We start from the raw sequence: 27,158 nt of genomic DNA, 5'->3' as shown, positions 1-27,158 counted from the left end.
AACAATTAAGACACAAACACACACATTAGCCTAGTAAGCCTACACAGGGTCAGAATCATCAATATCACCATCCTCCACCTCTATATCTTGTCCTACTGGAAGGCCTTCGGGGTCAATATCACGCATGGAGCTGTCATCTCCTATGATAACAATGTCTTCTTTTGGAATACCTCCTAAAGGACCTACCTGATGCTGTTTTACAGTTAGCTATTTTTTTAAGTAAGTAGTAGTATACTCTAAAATAACAATAAGGCTGGGCATGGTGGCTCAAGCCTGTCATCTCAGCACTTTGGGAGGCTGAGGCAGGCAGATCACTTGAGGTCAGGAGTTTGAGACCAGCCTGGTCAACATCGTGAAACCCCCGTCTCTACTAAAAATACAAAAATTAGCAGGGCGTGGTGGCGGGTGCCTGTAATTCCAGCTACTCAGGAGGCTGAGGGAGGAGAATTGCTTGAACCTAGGAGGCAGAGGTCGCAATGAGCCGAAATCCTGCCATTGCACTCCAGCCTGGGAGACAAGAACAAAACTCTGCCGTGCAAAAAAAAAAACAAAAAAAAAATTATTAGCCCATCGCGGTGGCAAGTGCCTGTGGTCCCAGCTACTCGGGAGGCTGAGGCAGGAGAATCACTTGAACCTGGGAGGTGGAGGTTGCAGTGAGCTGAGATCGCGCCACCACACTCCAGCCTGAGCAACACAGCAAGACTGTCTCAAAAATAAATTAATTAATTAATTTAATGACAATAAAAGGTATAGTATACTAAATATATAAACCAGCAACATTGTCCCTTATTATCAAGTATTATATACTGTACATAATTGTGTGTATTATGCTTTTATACAACTGGCAATGCAGTAGGTTCATTTCCACCAGCATCTCCACAAACACATGAATAATGTGCTGTCACTATATGACAGGGATTTTTCAGTTCCATTATAATCTTATGGGACCACCCTATTATATTTGGTCCATTGTTGGCCTAAATGTCATTATGTGGTACATATTATTAATGTGATATTTTACTTATTTTAGTATGAATTTTTTGGTTTGTATTTTCTTCACTTATAGCACATCTCAATTCCATGCAACATTCAAGTGCTCAATAGTCACCTGTGGCTGTGATTACAGCACTGGAAAAAGACAGATACCGTTGAGGAGACTTAAAAAAATGTAGCAAATGTAGAGATGTGCTCAAGATCACTCAATTATCATAGCTAGGACGTGAGTCTCCAGTGATCTTCCAATTCCAAAGCCCTGGTTCATTCTGCTGCGCATTAAAAACAGGTTTTACTCCCCTCCGAACATTAGAATCGCAGTTAAACTTACTCAACCAAACTTAATGTATCCAATACAAAACTCATCCTTCTGCCCCAACACCTCCTCTGCCTCTCTATTTTCTATTTCAGTTGATGGTACCCTTATCTTTCTGCTCACTCAGATTATTATTATTTTATCCATAAATGAGCACTTTATTTAGATCATTTAAATTCTAAATGATCTTCAAAACCACACTTTACTCTCCACCCCAACTAGCTGAATTTCATCTCCCACATGGGTCACTATGAGAACCTTCTGATTTGTTCCCTTGCCTCAGTCTCTCCCCACCCAGCTTCAACAGTATTCCCTAAGACTCTTCATGGCTCTCCATCCTCTACAGAGTAAAGACGAAACTCTTCATCACACAGCACAGAATTCTCTCGGGAATCTGTTCCTTGCTTACCTAACACGGCCCAATTGTTTGCTGTTCCTAGACTCTGAAGAGGTCATTTACCCTCAGGCTGCTACACTTGTAAAAATCGCCATCCCCAACTCTCATGCAGCTGGCTTCAGATTTAAGATAATACACTTTGAATGATATACAATCAAGGAGTTTCTCCTCCATCACTCCTTTACATTTTATATCTACCTGCTATTTAGTGCCTCGTCTCAATTCCATGAAAGTTACTACTATTTACTAGGCAGTCTGCAGGACACAAAGAGAGGGATTATATTTAAAAAATAGATTGACGCAATCTTTGCCTTCCCCGACCTCATTACAATATCTTTAAAAACTAGATCCTCTCTAACAGTATGAGAAAATCAAGGGGATCCTCGGAAGTTCAGGCCAGGCTGCGTTCCGAGGAACCACCACGTCCCCTCACCTCCGCTTCCCGGGCGGCGACTGCAGGTTGAAAACTACTTCCAAACATCACAGGGCAGGCAGACTGTGACTATGACCCACGTGGCAGACGGGGGCGGGGACAGGTAGCGCGGCCGCGGCCTCGGTTCTTGCGCCTGCGTGCTGCCTCCAGCTCAAGGACCCGGATTTAAAGAGACAGGAGCTCCAACCGTCGTGGGCTGCCGGCGGGCTGTAGTGAGCTAGTCCCGAGGCCTGCGGTGAGCGCCGGAGCTGGAGAGGCAGGTGAGGAGCGGCGCGGCGGGGCCCGGCGTGGGGAAGGCAGCGGGCCGGGGCGGGGAGCTCGGCGCGGCCGAGGAGCCAGCCCCCCGGCTCCTCCCCCGCCCGCCTGCGGAGCCCCGGGGCACACCCTCCGTGACGTGGCGGCCCTCCCGGGAGCCCAGGGGGAGGCTCGCGGCTCCCCGGGACCCCCACGGTGCCGCATGAGGCGGGGAAGCCGGCGCCGGGCCGTGTGCCCTGGGGAACCCACGGGGCCTTCTCGTATCCCGGCCCGGCGTGCGTCCTCCTGCGCTGAAGCGGGCGCGCTCGGTTGGGGCTCTGGGAGCCTTGATCACTTCCCGCCTGCGTCCCGGACCCGGTGGAGGAGCGATCTTTTCTGCCTCGCCGGGGGTCGCGGCCTACTCCGCCCGCCCCACTGTCCCCGCCATTCTCCGACAGCGGCGCGGGAAGCCCTTCGAGAAAAGCGGCGGCGGCCAGGCCTCAGCGATTTCCCTCTCTGGCCCCTGGGCTGCGGCCGTTGTAAGGGTGCGGAACGAGGGACAGACGGGTTTCCTCAAAGCTGCATTGTGCCTCCTCGTGGCCCAGCGCCTCGCGAGCCTCCCTCAAGTCCACTCCTTTCATAATTGGGGCCCTAGAGGTTGCTCTGCAAATTGATCTTCCAGGGAAAGTGTTGAAACTCACTTGTTCTGACCTCCTTTTATGGGTCTGCCGTACTTCCACCCACCTCACCTCTGTGGTTCTTAAACTTTGAGCGTTATATACCCCTTTGTGAATGTCAGGAAAGTGATAGACCTCCAAAAATCCGTGCATTTTCGAATGTACATTTTGTATACATTTTTAGAGAGTTCAGAACCGCCTCCCTCCCCCACAACCAGCGCATTCATGGATTCCTTGTAATTTTCCCAACTACCCTGTGATGTAGGTATTTTTTACCCTATTTTAGAAATAAGAAAACAGATGCAGATAAATTAAGTTTTCTCCGAGGTAACAGTAGGTAAACTGTACCGTCAGACTTGCACTCCCATCCCTTATTCCAGGTCCACCAGCTTTCCTTCACACCATGTTGCACTACAGTAAGCAAAGCCTGCTTTTTAACATGATAGCAATTTTGCTTCACAGCTTGTTCAGACGACGTAATTCCAGTGTACTTAAAACTAGGACTATAAAATGCTTTAGAAAACATGAATATAAGAAGATGCTGATATAATCTTTTTCCATTTGGATTGATTTATGAGTTCCTGTGAGTCTTGCTGCCCAGTTACTTCAGCACTCTCTGATTCAAGTTGCTGAATTATAAACAGGTTAATTGCACATCGGGAGCCTCTTCTTGAAAGATAACGACTTCACCGATCATGATAGGAGCTGACGTTAATCAGTGAGAGCTCTTGCTGTGTGCCCAACTGTTTTAAGGGTTTTACTCTTAGAATAGCTATTTGAGTTAGGTCCCATAATTAGTCACATTTTACAGATGAGGAAGCTCAGAAACAGAGGTAAGTAACCCATCAAAGTTATACAGCTGGTACGTGGCCGAGTTAGGATTTGAACTCAGGCAGTCTGATTCCAGGCTCTGCTTAGTTGTCTCTCAATGTAGGGATTCTAACTCAATTCCAAATCTGTATAGTGGCTTGATTTCTGAGGATGGTGTGTATGTTAAACTTCACAATAAAAACTTCATGAACATAATGTAATTTTTACTGGTGATTAAAAAGAAACTTCAGGACCGGGCGCAGTGGCTCATGCCTGTAATCCCAGCACTTTGGGAGGCCAAGGCAGGCGGATCACCTGAGATCGGGAGTTGTAGACCAGCCTGACCAACATGGAGAAACCCCGTCTCTACTAAAAATACAAAAAAAATTAGCCGGGCATGGTGATGCATGCCTGTAATCCCAACTATCTGGGAGGCTGGGGCAGGAGTATCATTTGAACCCCGGAGGAGGAGGTTGCAGTAAGCTGAGATTGCCCCATTTTACTCCAGCCTGGGCAACAAGAGTGAAACTCCACCTCAAAAAAAAAAAAGAAACTTCAGGATCTTGTAATACTTAAAGGTCATCATCTATTATGAGTATCATATGTTGCTGATGACCTAAAAAGAGCTTTTATGTTATTTGGATTTTCTTCATTGTGATTTACTAGATGTACATGTGTGCATTAGATAATTGAACACCCTTTTGTGAGCTGGCTTTTCCTGTATCAGAACTCTTTCATGCTGTAGAGTAGACAATAAATGTAATACTTTGGAAAGTGTTTGATTAGTCGTCATGGATTATATAAGAGGCTGGCCTTTGGAAAATTGGAAGCCTATCTCCTTGTTTATATCTTTTTTTTTTCCTTTGGCCTCCTACCCTTTCATGCAGCTATATGTCTTTGGCTTTCAAGATCCCCTTTCCACAAACCCTCCGTGCACTCAGCCGAAAAGAACTGTACCTATTCCGAGAACATCACAGGCCTGATGTAAGACAATTCAGCCAGTGGTCAGAAACAGATCTGCTTCATGGACACCCCGTCTTCCTGAGAAGAAAGCCTGTTCTGTCATTCCAGGGAAGCCATCTAAGATCACGTGCCACCTGCCTTGTTTTCTTGCCAGGGTTGCATGTGGGACTCTGCAGTGGCCCCTGTGAGATGGCTGAGCAACGGTTCTGTGTGGACTATGCCAAGCGTGGCACAGCTGGCTGCAAAAAATGCAAGGAAAAGATTGTGAAGGGCATATGCCGAATTGGCAAAGTGGTGCCCAATCCCTTCTCAGAGTCTGGGGGTGATATGAAAGAGTGGTACCACATTAAATGCATGTTTGAGAAACTAGAGCGGGCCCGGGCCACCACAAAAAAAATCGAGGACCTCACAGAGCTGGAAGGCTGGGAAGAGCTGGAAGATAATGAGAAGGAACAGATAACCCAGCACATTGCAGGTAAGGTAGAGAACACTGCTTTCCCATCTTACTGGTGCTGACAGAAAGAGGGATAAGGAGTTCAATTGCTTGCTTTCTCTTTTTTTTACCTTTGTTTTTTAAGAAATGGGGTCTCACTCTGTTGCCCAGGCCAGTATGTAATGTCGCAGTCATAGCTCACTGCAGTCTTGCACTACCAGACTCAGGTCATCCTGACTCAGCTTCCCAAGCAGTTGGGATTACAGGCACAAGCCACCATGCCCGGCCTTTAACGTTTTATTTGGAAATAATTTTAAACTCACTGAAGTGTTGCAAGATTAAAAAGAGTACAAAGAGCATTCATATTCCTTTTACCCATATTTACCAATTAACATTTTACTCTATTTGCTTTATCATATTTGTTCACGTGCTCTCTGTCTTTACACACACACACACACCTGCGTGCACTCACTTTAAACCATTTAAGAATAAGTGCATACATCATAGCCCTTTAAAATTCTTTAGTGCATATACCTTGAGAATAGGATATATGACCATTATGTGACTGTAATACAGCTATCATCTTCAGAAAATTTGTCCTTGATACAATACTTTAATCTACCATCTGTATACTGTTTTGTCAATGGATTGAGTCATACCTTCAATAGCTTTTTTTCCTGCAGTATAGAATCCCAGTTTAGGATCACATCGGATGTTGCATTTAGTTGTATTTCTTTGGCATCCTTTAATCTGAAAAATTTCCATAGTCTCTCTTTTAGACATTGATATTTTGGAAGAATAGAGTACTGATTACTATCCTTTTACCTTTTTTCCTGTAGCATATAATTCATTACTGTACTTAACTAATTTGATACTTAATTGTCTCATATTTGGCCAATTAGGAACCCCTTTACACTGTCCTCTGTGTCCTGTATACCCTCATTACTTTTTTAAATATACTTCTTTACTTTGGGTATAGCAGGATGCTTTTAGTCTTATCCTATATGCATCCTTCCCCAGCCCTGAAATTCGCAATTTCTCTGGGGAGTACAGATTTCTGTTAGTGGGAAATGGTATTAAAGAATAAAACCTGGATGCTATGTGTCCACATTGTCATGGGCCATCTATTTCTTTCTTTCTTTTTTTTTTTTTTTTTTTTTTGAGATAGAGTCTCACTCTGTGGCCCAGACTGGAGTGCAGTGGCACTATCTTACTGTAACCTCTGCCTTCCAGGTTCAAGTGATTCTCCTGTCTCAGCCTCCCAAGTAGCTGGGACTACAGGCACATAACACCACACCCGGCTAGTTTTTGTGTTTTTAGTAGAGACAGGGTTTTACCATGTTGGTCCGGCTGATCTTGAACTCCTGACCTCAAGTGATCCGCCCACCTTGGCCTCCCAAAGTGCTGGGATTACAGGCGTGAGCACCCAGCCATGGCGTGTCTGTTTCTAAGCCCTTTCAGCAGACAGAGCTAGAAAATATATGCATGTAAAATTCATACCTATATATGGCTGTATAACAGGTTTGCATGTACACGCATATTTACATATGTATATTTTAGAATTTATGCCAATACCTCCAAATCCAATTAGTCCTCTTTGACCTTCAGCGTCTGTAAAATAATGTTCATATCTTCAATTTTGTTCTGGTCACTGTAGGAAGACAGTTAACAATGGCGCTAAAAATGGATATCTGTCCTTGTTCTTTGAAAGGAAAAAAGACTTCCAGGAAGGAAAACTTTACTTCCCATATACTTTATTCTCAGGCTTCCCATCCCACCTTGCACTGCCTTAGCTATTGGCCTCAGCCTTTGTTACTTCTTGACCCATCTGTCATTTGGAGGAAGAGAAATACAGGTAGAGTTCATGACTCAGATAATTAAGCAGCTGGAAATTTTCCTTCCTATGCTAGATTGACATGCTCCGTGATCCTCATTTACTTTTTGTTCATCTCTAAATTGAAGCTAATTCTGTGGGGTTGGCGTTCCCTAAGTTTTATCCATCAAACTATGATTTCTGATTTCCCCCAAATTGTTATTTCTGGAGACTTATATATGGGATAAGAAGTGGAGAATGTTGATGAAAATTTAAGTTACTAATAGAGGTAAATCGTAACTGGATCTTTGGTCTCCAGAATATCCTTCCCTCCTCTCCCCGTAATACCCTATTACCTACTACCCCCACTCAAAAACTACCAGCCACCAGTCAGCCTTGGGCTAGTGCTAGGGTAGTGACTTAACAGGCAAGGCTCTAGAAGCCGTTGATAGATTCTTTGGATGTTTTTTCAGAGATCTTTCACTGAAGGATATTTTATCTTCTTTTGTGATCCTACAGATCTGTCTTCTAAGGCAGCAAGTATACCAAAGAAGAAAGCTGTTGTCCAGGCTAAGTTGACAACCACTGGCCAGGTGACTTCTCCAGTGAAAAGCGCCTCATTTGTCACCAATAACAATCCCCGGAAATTTTCTGGCTTTTCAGGTAAGATAGGTTAGGGCTACTTTAGCTGTTATAGTGCTGCTTTTATTTTGTATTCTACTTAGGATTCTGGCTAAGATTGAAAATTCTGTGCTATATCATCTCATAAATAATTTGCTTCTGTCTGAGCAGAAACAGGTAATGGCTAATGCTAAGCCTTCTACTTGATTTTTATGTTTGTTTGTTGGTTGGTTTTTGGGTTTTTTTTGAGATGAAGTCTTGCTCTGTCATCCAAGCTGGAGTGCAGTGGTGCATTCTCAGCTCACTGCAACCTCCACCTCCTGGGTTCAAGCAATTCTCCCACCTCAGCCTCCCAAGTAGCTGAGATTACAGGCACCTGCCACCACGCCTGGCTAATTTTTGTATTTTCAGTAGAGATGGGGTTTCACCACGTTGGCCAGCTTGGTCTCGAACTCCTGACCTCAGGTGATCCACCTGCCCTAGCTTCCCAAAGTGCTGGGATTGCAGGCGTGAGCTACTGTGTCTGGCCAGCATTCCACTTGTATAGCGTTTCTTTCTGTACTTTAACCTCTATTGCAGCAGAAAGATTTGTTTTGTCAAGACTTTTTCCCCTTGAAATAGTTACCTGAGTCAGACAGAGATTATTAGAACCTGTCTTTTACTTCCTTGTGTTTTGATAATGAAGGAATTTTGAGAAATTGTACCCCTGAATATGCCTAGAGATGAAAATATGGAAGAAAGGAGATGTCATGCATGGATCTCCCTTCTTGATTCTTACAACTGTTTGTTCAAAACACTGGAACTTTATGGAACACAAAGGGAGGAAAAAAAGATCTGAAAGATATTGCTATTTGTTGGGAGGCAGTACAGCCTAGGGATGAAGCTTGCAGACTTTGGAATCAGTGAGCTCTGGGTTCAAATCCCATCTCCTAAAGGGGAGGACTGTGGCTATTATTTGTATATTCTTTGTAGGACAGATGAACAATAAAGTATTGTTTCCTTTTCTCTTCACTATAATACACACATGCACACACGTGTATACACACATATATAGTTTCTTTTATATAAAATATGGAGTTGCTGTTTCATAGACAGGGATTCAGGAAGACTTTGCTGGGGCATGTGGTGTAGATGGGAGTTGAGAAGGTCAGGATCATTTATTGGCCTACGTAAACAGCGTTGGACTAGGGGCTTTTACATGTGTAGTTTCATTTGTTCTTCAGTTAACCCTAGACAGTACTTTTATTTAGGAAGTACTTTTTATTAGGCCTTTTTTATGACTGAGAAAGTTGAAGTTCAGGATTATCATGGAGTTAGTATTTGCACTGAAGTCTGACTCCAGTATCTGTGCTCTTTTATACTACACTGTGTTGCTGCGTTTATTGTTTGGAGACATTCTTGTGATTGACTCAGTTGAAGAAAATAAATAAAGCCAAACCACCTGGCCTTATTTTAGAAGTCATTTGGAGATTGAAAGACATTTTATATGATTGAAAGAAGCCTAGACCTGAGGTCAGAAGACTTGGGTTCTGATCCTTGACAGCTCAGATCCCTGAGCATGTCCTTACCTCTCTTCAGCCTCTGTCTGTGAAGCAGCAGTGGCCTCTCCTACCATAGTGTTATGTACAGGGTGCTATGGGAGCATAGGCAGCAATATATAAATTACTTTCCCCTCTGCTTCCTTGAGGTTGTGTATTTATTTGTTTAAGCTTCATCGTATCTCCATGCCTCATCTACCCCATAGTGTTCTCATGAGGACTATAAGAGATAACGTTGCAAAAACGGTGCCTGGCTCTATAGGATTTTGCAAAAACGGTGCCTGGCTCTATAGGATTTTTATTATTTTAAAATTCTGAGGTTGGTTTGTTTGTTGTTTGCTGGTAGGCCAAAGATAGAGAAGAGTCCAGGTGATGAGAAGGACGGCATGTTTCTGGAAGGGCTCTGGTGTTGGGGATGGAATTTGAGAGGAGTTGAGAGAAACAGTGTTTTAGTTCTTGCAACCTGGTTGAACATTGACACTTTGGAGATTTTGTCCCTTAAAATCGTATTTAGATTCCGTATCAGAGATGAGGATGGATTTATAATTTACAAAGCCCAGACAAGAAGCAGCGTACAACAGCAGTTAGCTTAGTAATGGCTCTGCCACAAGCTTGTGAATAAAATATGCTTTGTAAATGGTCACGAAGTGATCGATGAGTGGCGCATAGTTATTTTTAAGCGTCTGGAGGAAAGCCCTGCCCCTTGACCACCTTTTGTAAAAATGTATTTTTTTTTTTTTTATAACTGCTCCTTGGGGAGCAGGGTTTTATTTTGACAATAAGAAAAGAAAGGTTGAAGTGGCAAGGGGTGGGGATGTTGAATGTACTAGTGGGATCTGACTTTCTTAGTAGAGTCTTTGTCCTGGCTCTTTCAACAAGGAAGTGGGCCAGGAAGTCATTTGCTCTTGCCAGACCTCAATCGCCTTATCAGTAAGAGACCATTGAACTAGATAATCTTTAAGGCTTCTTCCAGCTCTGACAACCTGTGATAGCAGTAATTTCACATTGACTAACATGTGCCTTGATTTCTTACTCCTTTCTCATGCCAACTTTTCTGGGGTCAGCTTTACAATTGCTCTGAGAATCTTCTGACCGCTTTATTTATTTATTTATTTATTTATTTATTTATTTATTTATTTTTTAGAGACAGAATCTTCCTATGTTGCCGAGGCTGGTCTCAAACTCCTGGGGTCAAGCAGTCCTCCCACGTTGGCCTCCCATAGTGTTAGGGTTACAGGTGTGAGCCACTGTGCCCAGCCAGTCCTGATCATTCTTGGCATGACTTCAGTCTTTATTCTTTTGTGAAGTGCTCACATAAAGAGATGCACATCAGTCTGGTGTTTTGCTTGGTCTAAGGAGGCCATTGCTCCTTTACCATTAATTAATAGCTGTAAGATTTGAGAAAATTACTTGGCCTCCATTTCTTTATCTGTAAGATGGGTATAATGACATCTACCCCAAAGGTCTATTCGGGGAGAGTAAATAAAGCTAAAGTAGCAGCAGAATATCTGTTAATTTCCTTCCTTCCCTTTCTTTCTTCTCAGAAAGGCAGAATGAATTCATCTCTGTTGTTTCTCCAGCAGCCAAGCCCAACAACTCTGGGGGAGCCCCCTCAAGCCCCACCCCTAAGAGAAGTCTGTCTTCAAGCAAATGTGACCCCAGGCATAAGGACTGTCTGCTACGGGAGTTTCGAAAGTTATGCGCCATGGTGGCCGATAATCCTAGCTACAACACGAAGACCCAGATCATCCAGGACTTCCTGCGGAAAGGCTCAGCAGGAGGTGTGGCATGAGCATCCTGAATAGGCCTTTCCTCCAGAGAGCTCAAGGCCATGACTGCCTTCCAGGGCATGTGAGCTGTGTAGTTGCCCAGGGTCCCATGCTTGGTTTAATACTTTACTGTAGTCTGTCTTGAAATTCTTAATAATTTTGAACAAAGGGCCTCGCATTTGCATTTTGCACTGTACTCCTCAAATTATGTAACCAGTTTTTTTCAGAGCACTTTGGCATCTTTCTTCCTCTCCCATTATTCTGCTCCTAGGAGGCCAGAAGAACCCATCCTATTTGACTAGTTAGAAAATTTACTGTCCTACATATTTAATTAGGTTTTTGTGAACCATATACACAGCTTGGAATAGAATCTTCCAACTCTGTTTCTTTAATTTATCTAACAAATTGTCAATGAGCATCTGTAATGTCCTTGTCACTGGGCACCTGAAGTGAAAGTAACCACTCTGTCCAACGAGAGTTCATCTGTAGGCTAAAGGCGAGGCAGTCACACAGTCCACCAGCCTCTGAACTCCATGCTGTCTCCTACTGTAGCAATATGCACAGGGCACTATAGGAGCGTGGGCAGTGATATATAGATATGTTTTGGGCTCTGCTTCTTTGAGTTTGTTTGTTTATTTATTGAGACAAAAAAATGTGGCTGTGTTGCCCAGGCTGGAGTGCACTGGTGCAATCTCAGTTCACTGCAGCCTCCACCTCTTGGGCTCAAACAGTCCTCCTGCCTCAGCCTCCCAAAGTGCTGAGATTACAGGTGTGAGCCACCTTGCCCAGTCTTCTTTGAGTTTATATATTTATGTGTTTAAGCTCTATTTCTCAAGAAGGGTTCCTTTCTTCTATCTCCAGATGGTTTCCATGGTGATGTGTACCTAACGGTGAAGCTGCTGCTGCCAGGAGTCGTTAAGACTGTTTACAACTTGAATGATAAGCAGATTGTGAAGCTTTTCAGTCGCATTTTTAACTGCAACCCAGATGATATGGCACGGGACCTAGAGCAGGTCAGAGGAAGGGGAGGGAGGGTAGGCTACATTCCAGGTAGGGTTTTGCCAAGCCAGGCACCTGCAGCCTCTTTTTTTTTTTTTTCTGGTTGGGACACATACTGTTTTAGGAAACTGAAACCCATTTGAGCAAGCCTTTGTTACTGGGGGAGCTGAATGTGAGGCTATAGCTGTTAATTTCGTAAGTTTCTGAGGACGGAAACCATACCACTGCTGAACCACAGAGGCCTGGTTCTCAAAAGTCAGAATTTCAGACTTGCCCCCTCTCTCTCTCCTGGGGCTCTTATTCTGTACTCTTTTTTCTCGCTTGTTTTCTCCTGTAACTTGGGTTTACCAAGCTTTGGTTTGTTCGTGACTCTATCCCCGGTACCATGGCAAGTTTCCATCCCCTTCTAGGAATTGTGGATGGGCTAGTGTCTCTAAGAAGTGGGCTAGATATGTTGAGTTGGGATAGGAGCTATGATTGAAATTTCTTGATTCATGTTCAGTCCTGGGTCTTGGGGGATACACGTGGCCACCCTAGGGTTGCAGCAGTGGCATTTTGGTTTTTGGAGACAGGGTGACGTGTCAGAGACAATCAGAGTCTTCTTTGAGCAGAGCAAGTCTTTCCCCCCAGCTGCCAAGAGCCTCCTTACCATCCAGGAGGTGGATGAGTTCCTTCTGCGGCTGTCCAGGCTCACCAAGGAGGATGAGCAGCAACAGGCCCTGCAGGACATTGCCTCCAGGTGGGGGAGCTGCCTCTGTCAAACCATGCCCAATGGGGATTGGGCATAGAGAGATGAACTCTCTTGGGAAGGGAAGGTTCCCTTGGGGTTCCAGAGCTCTTCAAGACCAAGTTAAATGTGCCTCATTCCTCTAGGTGTACAGCCAATGACCTTAAATGCATCATCAGGTTGATCAAACATGATCTGAAGATGAACTCAGGTGCAAAACATGTGTAAGTAGCAGCTCCTCTGACAGCCCGAGCTGTCATTTGTTAGCTTCATTTGTTCCCAACTGGTATCAGGACTTCTGAGTCCCAATCAGGATTTGAATCCCCATTCAACTTTCTTACTTTCTGTGGGACCCTGATCTGTCACTTGACCTGTCTCTGCCTCCGTTTTCTCCTATATAAAATGGAGATAACAGTACCTTTCTCACAGAGTTGTTATAGTTGAAGTGTGGAATCCATTCATAAGTCTCTTGCCTACTCCAGCCCCTCACTAAGGCATCATGCACACAGGCACAGTATCTCGAAAGAGCTGAATTTTCCAAGAGTTTTCTCTCCTCTTGTAAAAATCTTTAGACAGTAGAACACAACCCCTTCCCTACAGATGAGGATTTCTCCTGTGAGGACAGATTGCTGTCCAAAGCCATGGAGTCAAACAAAGGCAGTGGTTTTGTTTCCTTGTTCCTGTACCCCTTGGCAGGTTAGACGCCCTTGACCCCAATGCCTATGAAGCCTTCAAAGCCTCGCGCAACCTGCAGGATGTGGTGGAACGGGTCCTTCACAATGCGCAGGAGGTGGAGAAGGAGCCGGGCCAGAGACGAGCTCTGAGCGTCCAGGCCTCGCTGATGACACCCGTGCAGCCCATGCTGGTGAGGAGTGCTGCCCTGCCTCTGCTCTCCAGCCTCTCCAAGCTCCACATCCTTCGGGCTGAGATCCGATAGGGTATGAGTGTTGAGAGTGCTTGCAAATTGACTGGAGGAGTTTGGGGAAGGAAGAGGGAGGTGCAAGAGGGTATTTCTCAATAGGAAGCGAAGGCAAAGGAGAACACAGAAGATCTAGTGGAAAGACCTGAGCCGTAGGCCCAGCTGTGCCACCAAGAAGCTGTAGAATCTTAGATGAGTGATTTAGTTTCTCTTGTCCTTCAGTCTCCTGTGTGGATGACGTCTGAGACTGCCTGAGGCATCTCCCTAGAATGGTTTATCTGTTATCTTACCTGAAGACAGATGGATGTTTAAGTAACCCCTGAGATTCTGTGACCTACAGCAAAGTAGATCTGAGAGTTGGTGGCAGAGCCAGGCTTCCTGTGACAGGGTGACCTGGGAAGAGGGAGGACACATAAGGAATGAAGGCTGATTTTGGCAGACATCATCTTGGGCGTCTGCTCATTTCATAAGAAATGGGGTTTCCGGCCGGGCGCGGTGGCTCAAGCCTGTAATCCCAGCACTTTGGGAGGCCGAGACGGGTGGATCACGAGGTCAGGAGATCGAGACCATCCTGGCTAACACGGTGAAACCCCGTCTCTACTAAAAAATACAAAAAACTAGCTGGGCGAGGTGGCGGGCGCCTGTAGTCCCAGCTACTTGGGAGGCTGAGGCAGGAGAATGGCGTGAACCCGGGAGGCGGAGCTTGCAGTGAGCTGAGATCCAGCCACTGCACTCCAGCCTGGGCGACAGAGCGAGACTCCGTCTCAAAAAAAAAAAAAAAAAAAAAGAAATGGGGTTTCCTTTCCAGCATCAGTTTTCCTGTGTGACAGGGCCCACCACATATGGTGCCATGCCTACTGTGAGATTCTTTGGATTTTTGAGTGATGTACAGTGCTTTTCTTGAAACTGTCTTGTGTGTCATGCTAACGCCTTGGTTTAGGGTTTTATGTTTGAGATAGGGAAGTGTTCTCTCCCTGCTAGGAATGTGGGATAGCCAGCATCAAAACAGTGAGATCTCCATCCCAGAGATGGGACTGTGGCCACCTGCAGTAGTGGCCTTTCTGACTTTTATAAAAATGCCTCCTGGCGTCTGTTCTTTAGTTTGTCATTTAAAGACTGGCATGGGTTATATAGCTTAGTGGTTAACCACACAGGTTTTATAGGTGGGCCTAGATTCAAATCTCATTCTTGCCATTCGTTAGTGTAACTTAAGCAAGCACCTAATCTCTCTAACCTTCAGTTTTGTTATCCAAAGATGAAAACAATATTTGTCACATAGGATGTCACAGCAGGGATGAAATGAGATTATGTGTGTGAAGTACTCCCAAAATGGTAGCTATTGTTGTTGGAGTTAGGCTAGCACAGGTAGGCATGTAAGTAAGTGCTCCAGTATGTGGAAACCCTGTTGTAGGGACCCCCGATCACTCACCCTGCCAGCCTCACCGTCACCGGCACTCTTTAACCTTAGCTTCACATAGACCTTTTTTACTGGGAGAACTGATGTGTTTAGTAAGAAGCCAGAGGACCTGCAAGAGCCTGAATTATTGAGAAAAAAATTAAATCTTGTTTCACTGGGCTTTTACTTGTTGTACAATGAATAGCATTCATATTCCTCAAAAGGCGAGCTCCTGTGTCAGCTCTGGTGATTATTTTATAGGCAGAATACAACATTGTCCAGCCCTTTCCGTTCCCATCACCTCTTCAACAGCCTTCCCTGAGCATTAATTATGGGCAGTCAGTCCCCAAGACCCAGGTCCTGCCCTCACTAACCCAATTACAAGGTCTTTGGCTGTTGCTGCTTAGCAGCCCCTCACTGAAAGTCTCCAGGCTTTGCTTTCCACACCCCAAGGCGGAGGCCTGCAAGTCCATTGAGTACGCAATGAAGAAATGTCCCAATGGCATGTTCTCTGAGATCAAGTACGATGGAGAGCGAGTCCAAGTGCATAAGAATGGAGACCACTTCAGCTACTTCAGCCGCAGTCTCAAGCCCGTCCTGCCTCACAAGGTATGAGTCCCTTCCTTTCCGCCAGGACCATCTTTCCCCTTTGTGCCTCTAACAATCTCAGGCCCAGAGTCCCATAGCCATTCCAGCTGTGGTACACAGTAAGGGTTTCTTTTTTATTTGTTGAATGAATTAATTGATTTATTCATTTTTGGAGTCTTCCAGTAATGAAGGGCTGCTCAGCAGGGAGAGCCAAAGAGCCCTGACTTGGGTTAGTGAGGATAGAGCTCCCTGGAACAGTGATACTTCTTTTGCCCACAGTGATGTTGGTTGGGACAGTGAGCTCACTTGGTGAGTTGCTGCGTATCTTTTGTGTTTCCATGTCCCAGATGCTTCCCGTGAGCTAGACTAAGGCTTATATACCACAGGCTATTGGGCTGTCATTCATTAATTTGTTCAAGAATTATTTATCAGATGTTTACCCATTGTTATAGCTAGTGGGGATATGGCAGTGGAAAAACTGGACAAAAGTTCTGGCCATCATGAAGTTTACATTCTGATGTAAACACAGTCTTATGGGGACATCTGGGAGCCAAATTCCTGCTCTAATCAGAGGTGGCATTTGGAACCTTACTCCTTAGCCCTTCTCCACTCCCAAGGCTACTGTGAACCTTTAGGGGTGTCTTCAGGAAAAAGCAGCTGGAACATCTGGCTCCGGTAGCTTGTGAGCAGATGGAATTCCTATCCTTGCTATCCTTTTCTTTCCTAGCCCAGATTCAGTTTTTCAGAGCCCCAGGGGGTTCAGGGGAACGTGCTGTGTGGCCCCTATGCTTACCTCAGCCTTGCCTTCCTGCTGGAGCACTGGGAACAAAGCAGGCCATTTGTTTCATATGTTCAAGAGGAGGGCTAAGCAGTGGCCTCATTGTGGAGCTTTAGTGCAGGTTCACGTGTTCTGTGAAGCACTGTAAATCATGAGGAGCTGCCTCTGGTGAGGTTGGTGTTAAATAGACACCATCTGTGACCCAGGAAGAAGTCTGAGCGCACTTTTCCAGATTTAGTCCTTTCCTTAATTTTCCCTTACCCAGTGATCACTCATCCTTTGCCTCTCCTGTGATTTGGGTTCTTAAAGGGCTAGATTAGGGATTGAAGGGGAATGGCATGGATGTGCTGGCCTTTTCTGTCCCTGCTCTAAGCATCCTGGGTAGTGATGGCTGTGGGTTCAGGGCTCCCGCTCAGAGAAGACACTGCTCAAGTTTCCTTGTTGCACCTGAGGGGGTTCATTTCTACCTTTCTGTTTTCAAGCAGTCTGTTCTCCCCTAATCCAATCCCCAGCCTGACAGTCACACATGTTCCGCAGTAGGCACTAATCTCTGCCCACCCACCCTCCTCCTCCTCCCCCAACAGGTTTAATCTCTCTGTTTCTTCCATTTGCCTCAAAAATTGTACCTTCTCTACAGCCCATAGAAAGTGACTCAGCATGGGCTGACCTCTTCCTGGGGCTGGACAGAAGTACTGAAACAGATGGCCTCTTCCTTTTGTCCAGGTGGCTCGCAAGGCCTAGCTATATGTTTTGCGCATTAGCTGGGCCTTCCACATGTTGTTCTGTATCCCATCTGGGGCCCAGGCTTTGCCCTCTATGGCATGGTTTGGGGTCCCTGCTGCCATGTCATCCCTCACCAAAGCTCCCCTTCTGCTTTCAGGTAGCCCACTTTAAGGACTACATCCCCCAGGCTTTTCCTGGGGGACACAGCATGATCTTGGATTCTGAGGTGCTTCTGATTGACAACAAGACAGGCAAACCACTGCCCTTTGGGACTCTGGGAGTGCACAAGGTACTGCCTCAGGGCCATATGTGCAAGAATGAATGAGTATGTACATGTGGATGCACGCTGCAGTCTGAAAAGGAAGGAAATATCACTTAGTGTGGGCCTTATTCTTCGCTTCTGACCTGTTTCTGGTTTGGTTTTTTGTCTTTTGCTTTTCTCCTCAAAAGGGACTGGTATTGGGAACCAAGTTATAATTGGGTTGGTTTCCATTTAGCACTATCTGCTCAGTGCCCTTATGGCCCAGGGGCTTCAGAGCAGAAATAGGACTTTTTCATTCGGTGCCTTAGGGGGCCTCCAGAAGTGGACTGGTACTCATTTTGTCATGCTTTGTGACTTTTGTTCTTTGTATACCTACTACCTCATTTTCCCTTACAGAAAGCAGCCTTCCAGGATGCTAATGTCTGCCTGTTTGTTTTTGATTGTATCTACTTTAATGATGTCAGCTTGATGGACAGGTGAGTTGGCTAGCATCTTTAAACCCAGAAACTGCCAGGAGTCTGTTTTCATTTCCTCGATGAGGAAGATGGGGGCTTCAGGTTGGAAAGGAGGGTACGGGGAACCAGCTGGCACATACGTTTGCACTCAGGAGCTTGCCAAAGGCAATGGCAAGAGGGAGCTGAGAGGAAGCACAATTGCTACATGGTCCGCTCCCCGTTCAGTGTAAGAAAGAGCCCACGTGTTGACTCCATCTCGTCTCTGAGAGCTTAAGTCACAGAAGAAACCCAAACCCCCAAAGAAGTTTCTCTACTAAAGCAAAATGGACTATTGCAGAGAAATAGACTGTGAGCATATGGGGTTTCAGTTTATTTCTCCAATGACACCCCTGGGGGCATAAGGCAGATGGTTTTCAGCTCAAACGTTTTGATTTCAGAAGAGACTGACAACAGGAAGCTCCTGATTATAGGGGAGGCTATGGGTGGGACCATCTTGGAGAGAATGAGCAGTCTTGACTTAGCTGCATCCATATGCTTGTGCCTGAGAAACCAATATCAGCCCTTTCCTCACTTAGAAATGTATCTCTACCCTGTTCCTCCTGCAGCAGCCACATCCTTGATCGGGGAAGGAGAAAGAAGTAGAGAGGGAAGGAATTGGTGGGGGTAGGATTTGGGGTTTGGGTCCTGAGGCTTGTCTCAGCCTGCCTACCCAGGGGTTGGCCTTGGGACTGGGGCAAAGCAGGGTGCGGGGGATAAAAAATGAGAGTTGGAGTCACTTTTCAAGTGGGACCAGAATTTATACAATCTGGGCTAGAGGCCAGTTCTCCCTTGGCTCGCTTGATGAAGTAGAAATAGGAACTACAACTATGAACTGGCTCTATGCCACAGCTCACAATTGTCCATCTTCGGTCACGATGGAGCCCTTGCAGCCCTTGACAGCAGAGCTGTTACACATGAGGTCTTTGATCCATGGCAAACCCTTTCTTGAAGTAGCAGCTTTATCATTGTGGCCCTTCCTTCCTCAGAATTCCTAATAAGGGTGGGAGGATCCCGGCCTAACCTCAGCTCTCCTGTTCTCCTCAGGCCTCTGTGTGAGCGGCGGAAGTTTCTTCATGACAACATGGTTGAAATTCCAAACCGGATCATGTTCTCAGAAATGAAGCGAGTCACAGTAAGTGAAGACCCTACGCTAGGCAGTGTCCTAGAAGTTTGAAAGCAGGGCAGAGAACTCCTTGGGTCAACTGCAACTGGAAGAATAAATCTTAATGTCTTATGCAGCCTGCTGATAATGTTTGCATTTGACTGTTGTATATGTTGTCTGCTAGTCTTCACCCAGAAGGGTAGGGCATGGAAATCCTTCCTAGGTAAGCCCCCTGTGTTTCAAAGCCACAGCAGCCCTCTCGTTGGAATGAGAAGCAACCTGCTTTCTAACCCTTTGTCCCTTATATTCAAGTAAGGGTGTTTCCATTGGGCACTTAAGTAGTGTGTGAAAAGGAACAACCCCCTCACCACCTTCTCCACTCCCACACCAACTTCAGCATCTCTCTTGTCCCTCAGAAAGCTTCGGACTTGGCTGACATGATAACCCGGGTGATCCGGGAGGGATTGGAGGGGCTGGTGCTGAAGGATGTGAAGGTAAGGTGGCCCTGCTTGCTTTCTCCTGTCGACTCACTCACAGCCCTCTCCCCTGAGCCTTTCCAGCCCTGACCAGGAGATGGCGGTGGCAGCCTGCAGTGGTTGGGGTGGCTGCTGGGGAACCTTTCCAGGGTGTGGGCAGATATGTCCTGGATCTGGAGGGCTGGTTTGTGTGTCTCCTGTAGTGCCTGGAGCCTGAGGGCTCTTCCCCTGAGGGAGGGGCACTGGGCTAGATCTGGTGTGTAGCAGTGAAGGGGTGAACCCATCCTCATGGAGTTGCCTTTCTACTCTGTGGTCTCTCTTTTGCTTCACCTCAGGGTACATATGAGCCTGGGAAGCGGCACTGGCTGAAAGTGAAGAAGGACTATTTGAATGAGGGGGCCATGGCCGACACAGCTGACCTGGTGGTCCTTGGGGCCTTCTATGGGCAAGGGAGCAAAGGTCAGGGTGGCTTCTGCCCACTGGGGTGGTACTGTTTTAGAAGGCATCGCTTGAGGTACAGGCTGGCCTTGTTACTGGCTTGATCTGCCAGCATGGCCAGTCATGACTTCCGAAGTCCTAGGATCTGGGGCCCCAAGCTGGCCTGCTTACTTGGTTAGGGAGAAGTCACTGAGTACCCTATGCTAGCCTAGCAGAAGGACGCTTACCACCAATTATTTTGTCAGGACCTGACAGCTTTCTCCTCAGGGAAAATCTCTTTCCTGACTGGAGAGGAAGCTGGAGTCTGAGGAACTAATACTTCTAAGCAATCTGTCATGTGTCCAACACAATTCAATGCCCCACAGCCCAACGCGTTGGGTGTGATTATCCCTAATTTACAAAAGAGGAAATCAGGGCTTACAAAGGTTAAAATTACACAGCTAGTAAGAAGTAGCTCCAAGAGGTAAACTCTGGCACTCTGACGGCTGGGACCCAGGTCTTCTCCCTGGCCCCGGGCTCCCTCTCCTGGGCTCTTGGGGCTGGCAGAGATGGCTCCTCCAACCCACACTCATCTCACACTCCCCTCCCAGGCGGCATGATGTCAATCTTCCTCATGGGCTGCTACGACCCTGGCAGCCAGAAGTGGTGCACAGTCACCAAGTGTGCAGGAGGCCATGATGACGCCACGCTTGCCCGCCTGCAGAATGAACTAGACATGGTGAAGATCAGCAAGGTGAGGAAGGGACTTGGTTGACCCTGGCCTCTGGACTGGCCATGATCACTGAGACAGAGGCTGTGCTTTGGGGATTACAGGTATTGTTTATCTGTCTCCCCAGAAAGAAGGGTTGCAGCTTGCTCAGGGGAGCAGGATTAGGCCTTAAAATCTCTGAATGCCTGCCTTGTGGAAAATGGCTTGCATGCCTCTAGGTCATACCCACTCTGGCCTGGGAGGATCACATTGCTCAAGAGTCAGCTGTTTAAGTGGCTTCTTATAATCTCATTACCAGGAGAAGGGATTTAAGCCTTGATCCAGGTTGGGAACAGCCCAAAATAGCATCTTTTCTCCTGTAGGACCCCAGCAAAATACCTAGCTGGCTGAAAGTCAACAAGATCTACTATCCTGACTTCATCGTCCCAGACCCAAAGGTATCAACCCAATGGCTTGGGGTCCTCCAGCCCATAGAATTAGCTTGCAGGTTCTCTAGTGCCATAGAGAATCCATCTCACCTCGCTGAAAGTCCACCCAGGGGTGGGGATCTGGATTTCCAGCCAAGTGATAGGCACAGGGACAGCCGGACAACTCTGAGGAATTTTGAATAGAATTCTTTCTGCAATACAATTGCTTTTTAAAAAGAGAGAGAGAAGAAGAAGAGAGTACCTATCCACTCAGCGCGAAGGGTGTATTCTAGAAGTAATCTGGCCCAATCCCTTCTTGTACTGACCAAGAAAGAGACCTAGAGAACAAACAGGACTTCCCTAAGGTTATTTAGCAGCAGCAGCAGCAGAACTGGGACCCAAGTTTCCCAGCTGCTAGCCAAAGCCTTCTTTGGTTTTTTGTTTGTTTGTTTTGTTTTTTGTTTTGTTTTGAGACGGAGTTTCACTCTTGTTGCCCAGGCTGGAGTGCAATAGCACGATCTTGGCTCACAACAACCTCCATCTCCCGGGTTCAAGCGATTCTCCTGCTTCAGCCTCCCAAGTAGCTGGGATTACAGGCACGTGCCACCACGGCCAACTAATTTTGTATTTTTAAGGGAGACGTGGTTTCTCCATGTTGGTCAGGCTGGTCTTGAACTCTTGACCTCAGGTGACCTGCCCGCCTCAGCCTCCCAAAGTGCTGGGATTACAGGTGTGGGCCACTGCACGCGGCCACCTTTGTGGTTTTAACTGTTCTGTATTGCTTCTAGCTGGTTGGGAGATCTTTTTGTTTTGTTTTGTTTTTTTGAGACAGGGTCTCACTCTGTTGTCTAGACTGGAGTGCAGTGGCAAGATCTCTGCTCACTACAGCCTCCGCCTCCCAGGTTCAAGCAGTTCTCCCACCTCAGTCTCCCAAGTAGCTGGGATTACAGGGGCGCGCCACCACGCCCAGCTAATTTTTGCATTTTTAGTAGAGATAGGGTTTTACCATGTTGGCCAGGCTGGTCTCAAACTTCTGACCTCAGGTGATCCACCCGCCTCGGCCTCCCAAAGTGCTGGGATTACAGGCATGAGCCACCACGCCCGGCCACTGATACTATCTTCTTAACCAGTGATGACCTGCTGACTTACTCCTGACAGAAAGCTGCCGTGTGGGAGATCACAGGGGCTGAATTCTCCAAATCGGAGGCTCACACAGCTGATGGGATCTCCATCCGATTCCCTCGCTGCACCCGAATCCGAGATGATAAGGACTGGAAATCTGCCACTAACCTTCCCCAACTCAAGGTAGCAGCTCTTAGGCTGTATGTGTATTCTCCACCCCACTGTCCAGGCCTTGGAGCCTTGGGCATCTGGACCATTGACATGTCCTCTGTCTTCTCTTTTCCCCCATTCTCCTGTGGCAGAGCAAGGAGGGCAATTAGAGAGGGAAACAAACTGCTGCTGGGCCAGGGGCACAGCACTAGACCTCCTTCTCCCTTCATCTCTGAGCAGAGAACCTTGCATTTGCGAGGCCCCACTGAGCAGCCCTTGGTCTGGGGAATAAGAGTTTGCTCCTGTTGCCCCAGCCTTCAGTCCCTGCTTTGCTGTACCGAGAACAATGATTTGTACCCTGATTACTCAGGCTATAGGGCCACACTTTGGAATGGTACCAAGGAAGCCAACTCCTTTTCCTTGCTCTTTATCTTTCTCACATCTTTGTTCTCACATGCGCCTAAAACACACCACACACATCACCTCTGAGGCCAGTCTGGGAAGGCAATGAAACCCTCTGACATTGTCCCTCCCCGCCTCAGGAACTGTACCAGTTGTCCAAGGAGAAGGCAGACTTCACTGTAGTGGCTGGAGATGAGGGGAGCTCCACTACAGGGGGTAGCAGTGAAGAGAATAAGGGTCCCTCAGGGTCTGCTGTGTCCCGCAAGGCCCCCAGCAAGCCCTCTGCCAGTACCAAGAAAGCAGAAGGGAAGCTGAGTAACTCCAACAGCAAAGGCGGTAAGGATAGGGAGGGGCTGGGATGGTGAAGAGGGCGGTGTGAGGGGCGGAGATTCGAGGGCAGGGACGCAGTCTCACATTCCAGCCCTGAGATCTCATGATTATCTATGTCCACTGCAGTGGACATGGACTGCATTCCTGGTGTGTGTCCAGCCATGGGCCAGAGACCCTTCTGCTGGGCACCCTGTATCTGCTCAGCAAACCTGAATGGAGCAGTACCCTGGCGACAGCCAGTCTGACCAGGGAATAAGCTACCTTTGAGCTAAAGGGCTTAGCTGATAACTCTTCACTCCCCTCTCACCTGTGCGCATAGCAGAGAAAGGCCCTGGTCCTTCCCCTTACTGCCCCTGACTGCAGGGAGCATTATCAGCAATCCCTACCCTCTTAGTTCTTTTGTATCTTATGTTTTTTTAGAGACAGGGTCTCACTCTGTCATCCAGGCTGGAGTGCAGTGGCACGACCATAGCTCACTGCAGCCTCGAACTCCTGGGTTCAATTGATCCTCCCGAGTAGCTGGGACTATAGGTGTGCACCACCACGCCCAACTTCCTCTCTGTCCTTCAGGCAACATGCTGACTGTAAAGCCTTCTGCTGTGAAGGTGGGAGAGAAGCTGGCCATGAAGTCTTCTCCAGTGAAAGTAGGGGAGAAGCGGAAAGCTGCTGATGAGACCCTGTGCCAAACAAAGGTGAGGGTAAAAACAGCAACACACCACGTGGGCTGGTTTAGCCCAGGTTGTGTTCCTAACCCTCTGCACAAGAAGTTTGAAAGAGGATGAGCAAAGGTGTTTGGGGAACATTGGCTAAACCTCTTCCCTGCCTGCCGCCGCTCCTGTCGTGGGCAGGGTCAGCAGTGCTGCTGCTCACCCTGTGTCCTCTTGTTGCCTTGCAGAGGCAGCGAGCCAGTGAGCAGAGAGGAAGGAGAATTGTGCCAGCAGGCAGGAGATAGAACAGCCCGGCCTAGCCAGGAGAGACTGCAGGGACTCACTCAGCTGCTGGCCCCAAGTCAAAATTTACATTAAATGGGAAAGCCCAGTCTGGGTGTGGGAATGCAGCATTGTGAGTTTGTGGTTAGGCTGGAAGCAGGTCCAGCGAGCAATAAGAAGGGGAGAGGGCACTGGCTTGGTGACTCTCCTCCCACCTGAGGAACCTTTTCCCTTTTACACTTACTTGTCAGTCTTGGGTTTGGCAACATCTCCTGAGCACTTTTTTTTTTTTTTCCCCTCAAGTCTGGCTCTGTCTGACAGGCTGGAGTGAAGTGGTGCAATCTCAGCTCACTGCAACCTCCACCTCCCAGGTTCAAGCGATTCTCCTGCTTCAGCCTCCCGAGTAGCTGGGAGTATAGGCATGTGCCACCATGCCCAGCTAATTTTTGTATTTTTAGTAGAGACAGGGTTTCACCATGTTGGTCAGGCTGGTCTCGAAGTCCTGACCTCAAGTGATCCGCCTGCCTCGGCCTCCCAGAGTGCTGGGATTACAGGCATAAGCCACCGCACCTGGCCTCTTTTGAGCACTTTCTGATGCCAAGAACTAGGTTTAGTACTGGCTCAACTCTGGGGGAGCTGATGGCTCAAAGGGCAGATAGAGAAGTAAACATAATTTACACCCATGTCATTGCACCCCCACTCTCCCCACCGCCATCCAGGAGTAAGCATAGAAGTCTGACAACTCAGGTCCTGAACTCGGTCCCCAACAGACCTGTAGAAACCTTTCCCCTCTCTCTTCCCAGCCTGAAGTCCTTGAACCCATTGAGAGTAGTTAGCAGGACTCCTGACCCTTCAGTCTAGCAGGTTGTACAGAGTAGACTGCTTGGTCTCAGGGGACATCACTGAATCTGGGGGCACTGAGTCAGGGCCAGCTCTGCCTGCCCACCATGACTGGGTGGCTCTTACACACACATGCTCTTCCCATCTCCAGGTCCCAGATGTCAAGGCCTAGCCCCTCTCCTTTTCCCCTAGGCAGGGATGGAGGGGCATGTCAGTCTTGTATAACTTGGAGTGACTGGAGGGGTGGGGTTATTGATGCATAGTATTCCAGTAAACTCCTCTGCTTGTGTCCTAACTCTAGGCTCCCTCATTCTGTCCTGGGCTTATCTGGGTGAAGACCCATCTGTACCCAGTGTGGGTCTGACCCCACCGTGACCTCTCTGCATTTGCAGGTTCTGCTGGACATCTTCACTGGAGTGCGGCTTTACTTGCCACCCTCCACACCAGACTTCAGCCGTCTCAGACGCTACTTTGTGGCATTCGACGGGGACCTGGTACAGGAATTTGATATGACCTCAGCCACGCACGTGCTGGGTAGCAGGGACAAGAACCCTGCGGCCCAGCAGGTCTCCCCAGAGTGGATTTGGGCATGTATCCGGAAACGGAGACTGGTAGCTCCCTGCTAGGTTTGCTGTCTTCCCTCTCCCTCAGGCCATACTCTCCTTTACCATACTACTGGACTGGACTCAGGCTGGAGGCAGGTAGACACAGGATAGGGGGAATGGGGTTGCTTCTCCCAAACCCACCAGTTCTCCACGGTCTCTTCTGGACCAGGAATTAGTTGCTGTGGGTGCCACAACTGAAGTCAGTTTCTCTTGCTGGATTTAAATAGATCTTTCAGGTCTGGGTGCTGGGTTTACCATCTTTTTGTTTTCTTTGAAAAGCAGCTTAGTTACCTTTTTTATAAATAAAATATCTTGCAGTTGTCTTTGTCCTTTCCCCACCTACACCCCTAATAATTTCCCTAGAGATTAAGGAGTAAAGGCTGGGTTATGGCAGCTCTGTCCGCAAAGCCTTCTCTCCCGTCCTTGCCTGTTCCTTTGTACTTCCAGGCTCATTTTAAAGTATTTAAAGGACTGCCCTCAGAAATGCTTCCATTTAGCAGAACTTGTGTTCGGCCGGACACCCTTTGCCAGGAACAAAGCCTCATGTGAAAGAGAACAAAATGAACTTTTTTGACTTTCTTCTCTGTGTTCTCCTATTACAGAGTGAGGATTCCCAGTTTGAAGGGAGGGGACTAGGGTCAGGTAGGACAATGGGGCCTTTATGAAGAAAGGGAAGTTACTTGGGTCACTCCTCTGGAGGGATAGAGGGCTCCAGGAAGATCTGCCTCCCCAAAACCTGGAAACAAGACTGTTCTTTAAGAATAAAAATCCACGTGGGGCTTGAGGCCAAGACCCTTGTTGCCACCAACGTGGAGACTTTGTACCGTGTCCCGTTCTTAGTGCTTGAGTGTCCCAGCCTGAAGCTGACTAAGTCACCCTGGCTGCACCTGCCAGCAGCCATGACTGTGTATGCTCTGGTGGTGGTGTCTTCCTCATGACTGGAGGAATAATTCTGTGATATTGTTGACCCCCCCAAGTATTGGCTGATGAACGTGGGCGTCAAAGGCCAGTAGCTTTCTTGGCCTACAGAGTAAATGGACAGTATGTTATGGAAGGACTTGCATCCAGCTTCCTGTTCACAATGGGAGGTTTAGGTTTCATAATCCTGGACCAATCGAATGCACCAAATATCCCAAAACTCAATCGATTTTTTTCTTGTATTCATTGGATTCGTCTGTGTCCTACTGAGTTTTCTCATGGCTGGAGTATTCATGTGAATGAAACTGCCGGGCTATCTGATGGGTTAGAGTGCCTTTGAGAAGACATCAGTGCATACTGGATTTGTTCCTGTCAATGAAGTTTTACAGGCTGTACCAATCCTCCAATATGAAATGTGGGAAAGAAGGAAGAGCGGCAGTAAAAGAAATACCTAGCGAAAAACACAGGAAGCATATTGAAGCTTGGACTAGAATTTCTTCCTGGTATCAGAGAGACAAGTTTATCACAGTATTTTTTTTCCCTGCTGACCTATTGATAATACCAACAATGTTGAGTGGCATTTTTTTCTTAGTTTTTAATTTCTTAAAGAAAATATACTCCATATCTTCAAGAAAAAAAAAAAGAATAAAAATCCACACCTGAGAACAGATCCATACAACCTGCTTACAAAGAACAGCTCCTGTGCTACCTGAGGCTGATTTATTTGAAGAACAAAAGGAAGACAATTTAGTGTAAACAAGTGCTATTCAATGGAACTTTTTGCAGCAGTGGCAATATCCATAAATCTGCACTGTCCAACCAAACTAGCCACAGATAGCTGCTGAGC

The 27,158-nt window shown here is 47.0% G+C and overlaps 1 protein-coding gene and 1 pseudogene across 2 annotated transcripts; both read left to right on the top strand.

Annotated features, from left to right (window-relative positions):
* The first annotated feature begins 2,270 nt into the window (after positions 1-2,270).
* Positions 2,271-25,971, top strand: LIG3 (ligase III, DNA, ATP-dependent). Of its 2 annotated transcripts, none has more exons than XM_011968581.1 (20): positions 2,271-2,399; positions 4,748-5,298; positions 7,589-7,732; positions 10,812-11,009; positions 11,859-12,010; positions 12,569-12,735; positions 12,870-12,947; positions 13,420-13,588; positions 15,492-15,647; positions 17,285-17,416; positions 17,786-17,865; positions 18,928-19,015; positions 19,402-19,479; positions 19,797-19,920; positions 20,490-20,632; positions 20,971-21,045; positions 22,174-22,320; positions 22,830-23,025; positions 23,590-23,711; positions 25,181-25,971. In XM_011968581.1, exons 2-20 carry the CDS (start codon positions 4,752-4,754, stop codon positions 25,412-25,414), a joined length of 3,030 nt encoding a protein of 1,009 aa, XP_011823971.1. In that variant the 5' UTR covers positions 2,271-2,399; positions 4,748-4,751; the 3' UTR covers positions 25,415-25,971. The 2 variants fall into 2 exon arrangements, with proteins under 2 accessions (XP_011823971.1, XP_011823972.1); XM_011968582.1 differs by lacking the exon at positions 25,181-25,971 and adding an exon at positions 23,915-24,097.
* LOC105530868 lies at positions 25,781-26,640 on the top strand (annotated as a pseudogene).
* Positions 26,641-27,158: the final 518 nt, after the last annotated feature.

This window comes from Mandrillus leucophaeus, unplaced genomic scaffold (genome assembly GCF_000951045.1).
Source record: "Mandrillus leucophaeus isolate KB7577 unplaced genomic scaffold, Mleu.le_1.0 Scaffold849, whole genome shotgun sequence".
NCBI lineage: Eukaryota > Metazoa > Chordata > Mammalia > Primates > Cercopithecidae > Mandrillus > Mandrillus leucophaeus.
This window is presented reverse-complemented; position numbering and strand designations above follow the sequence as displayed.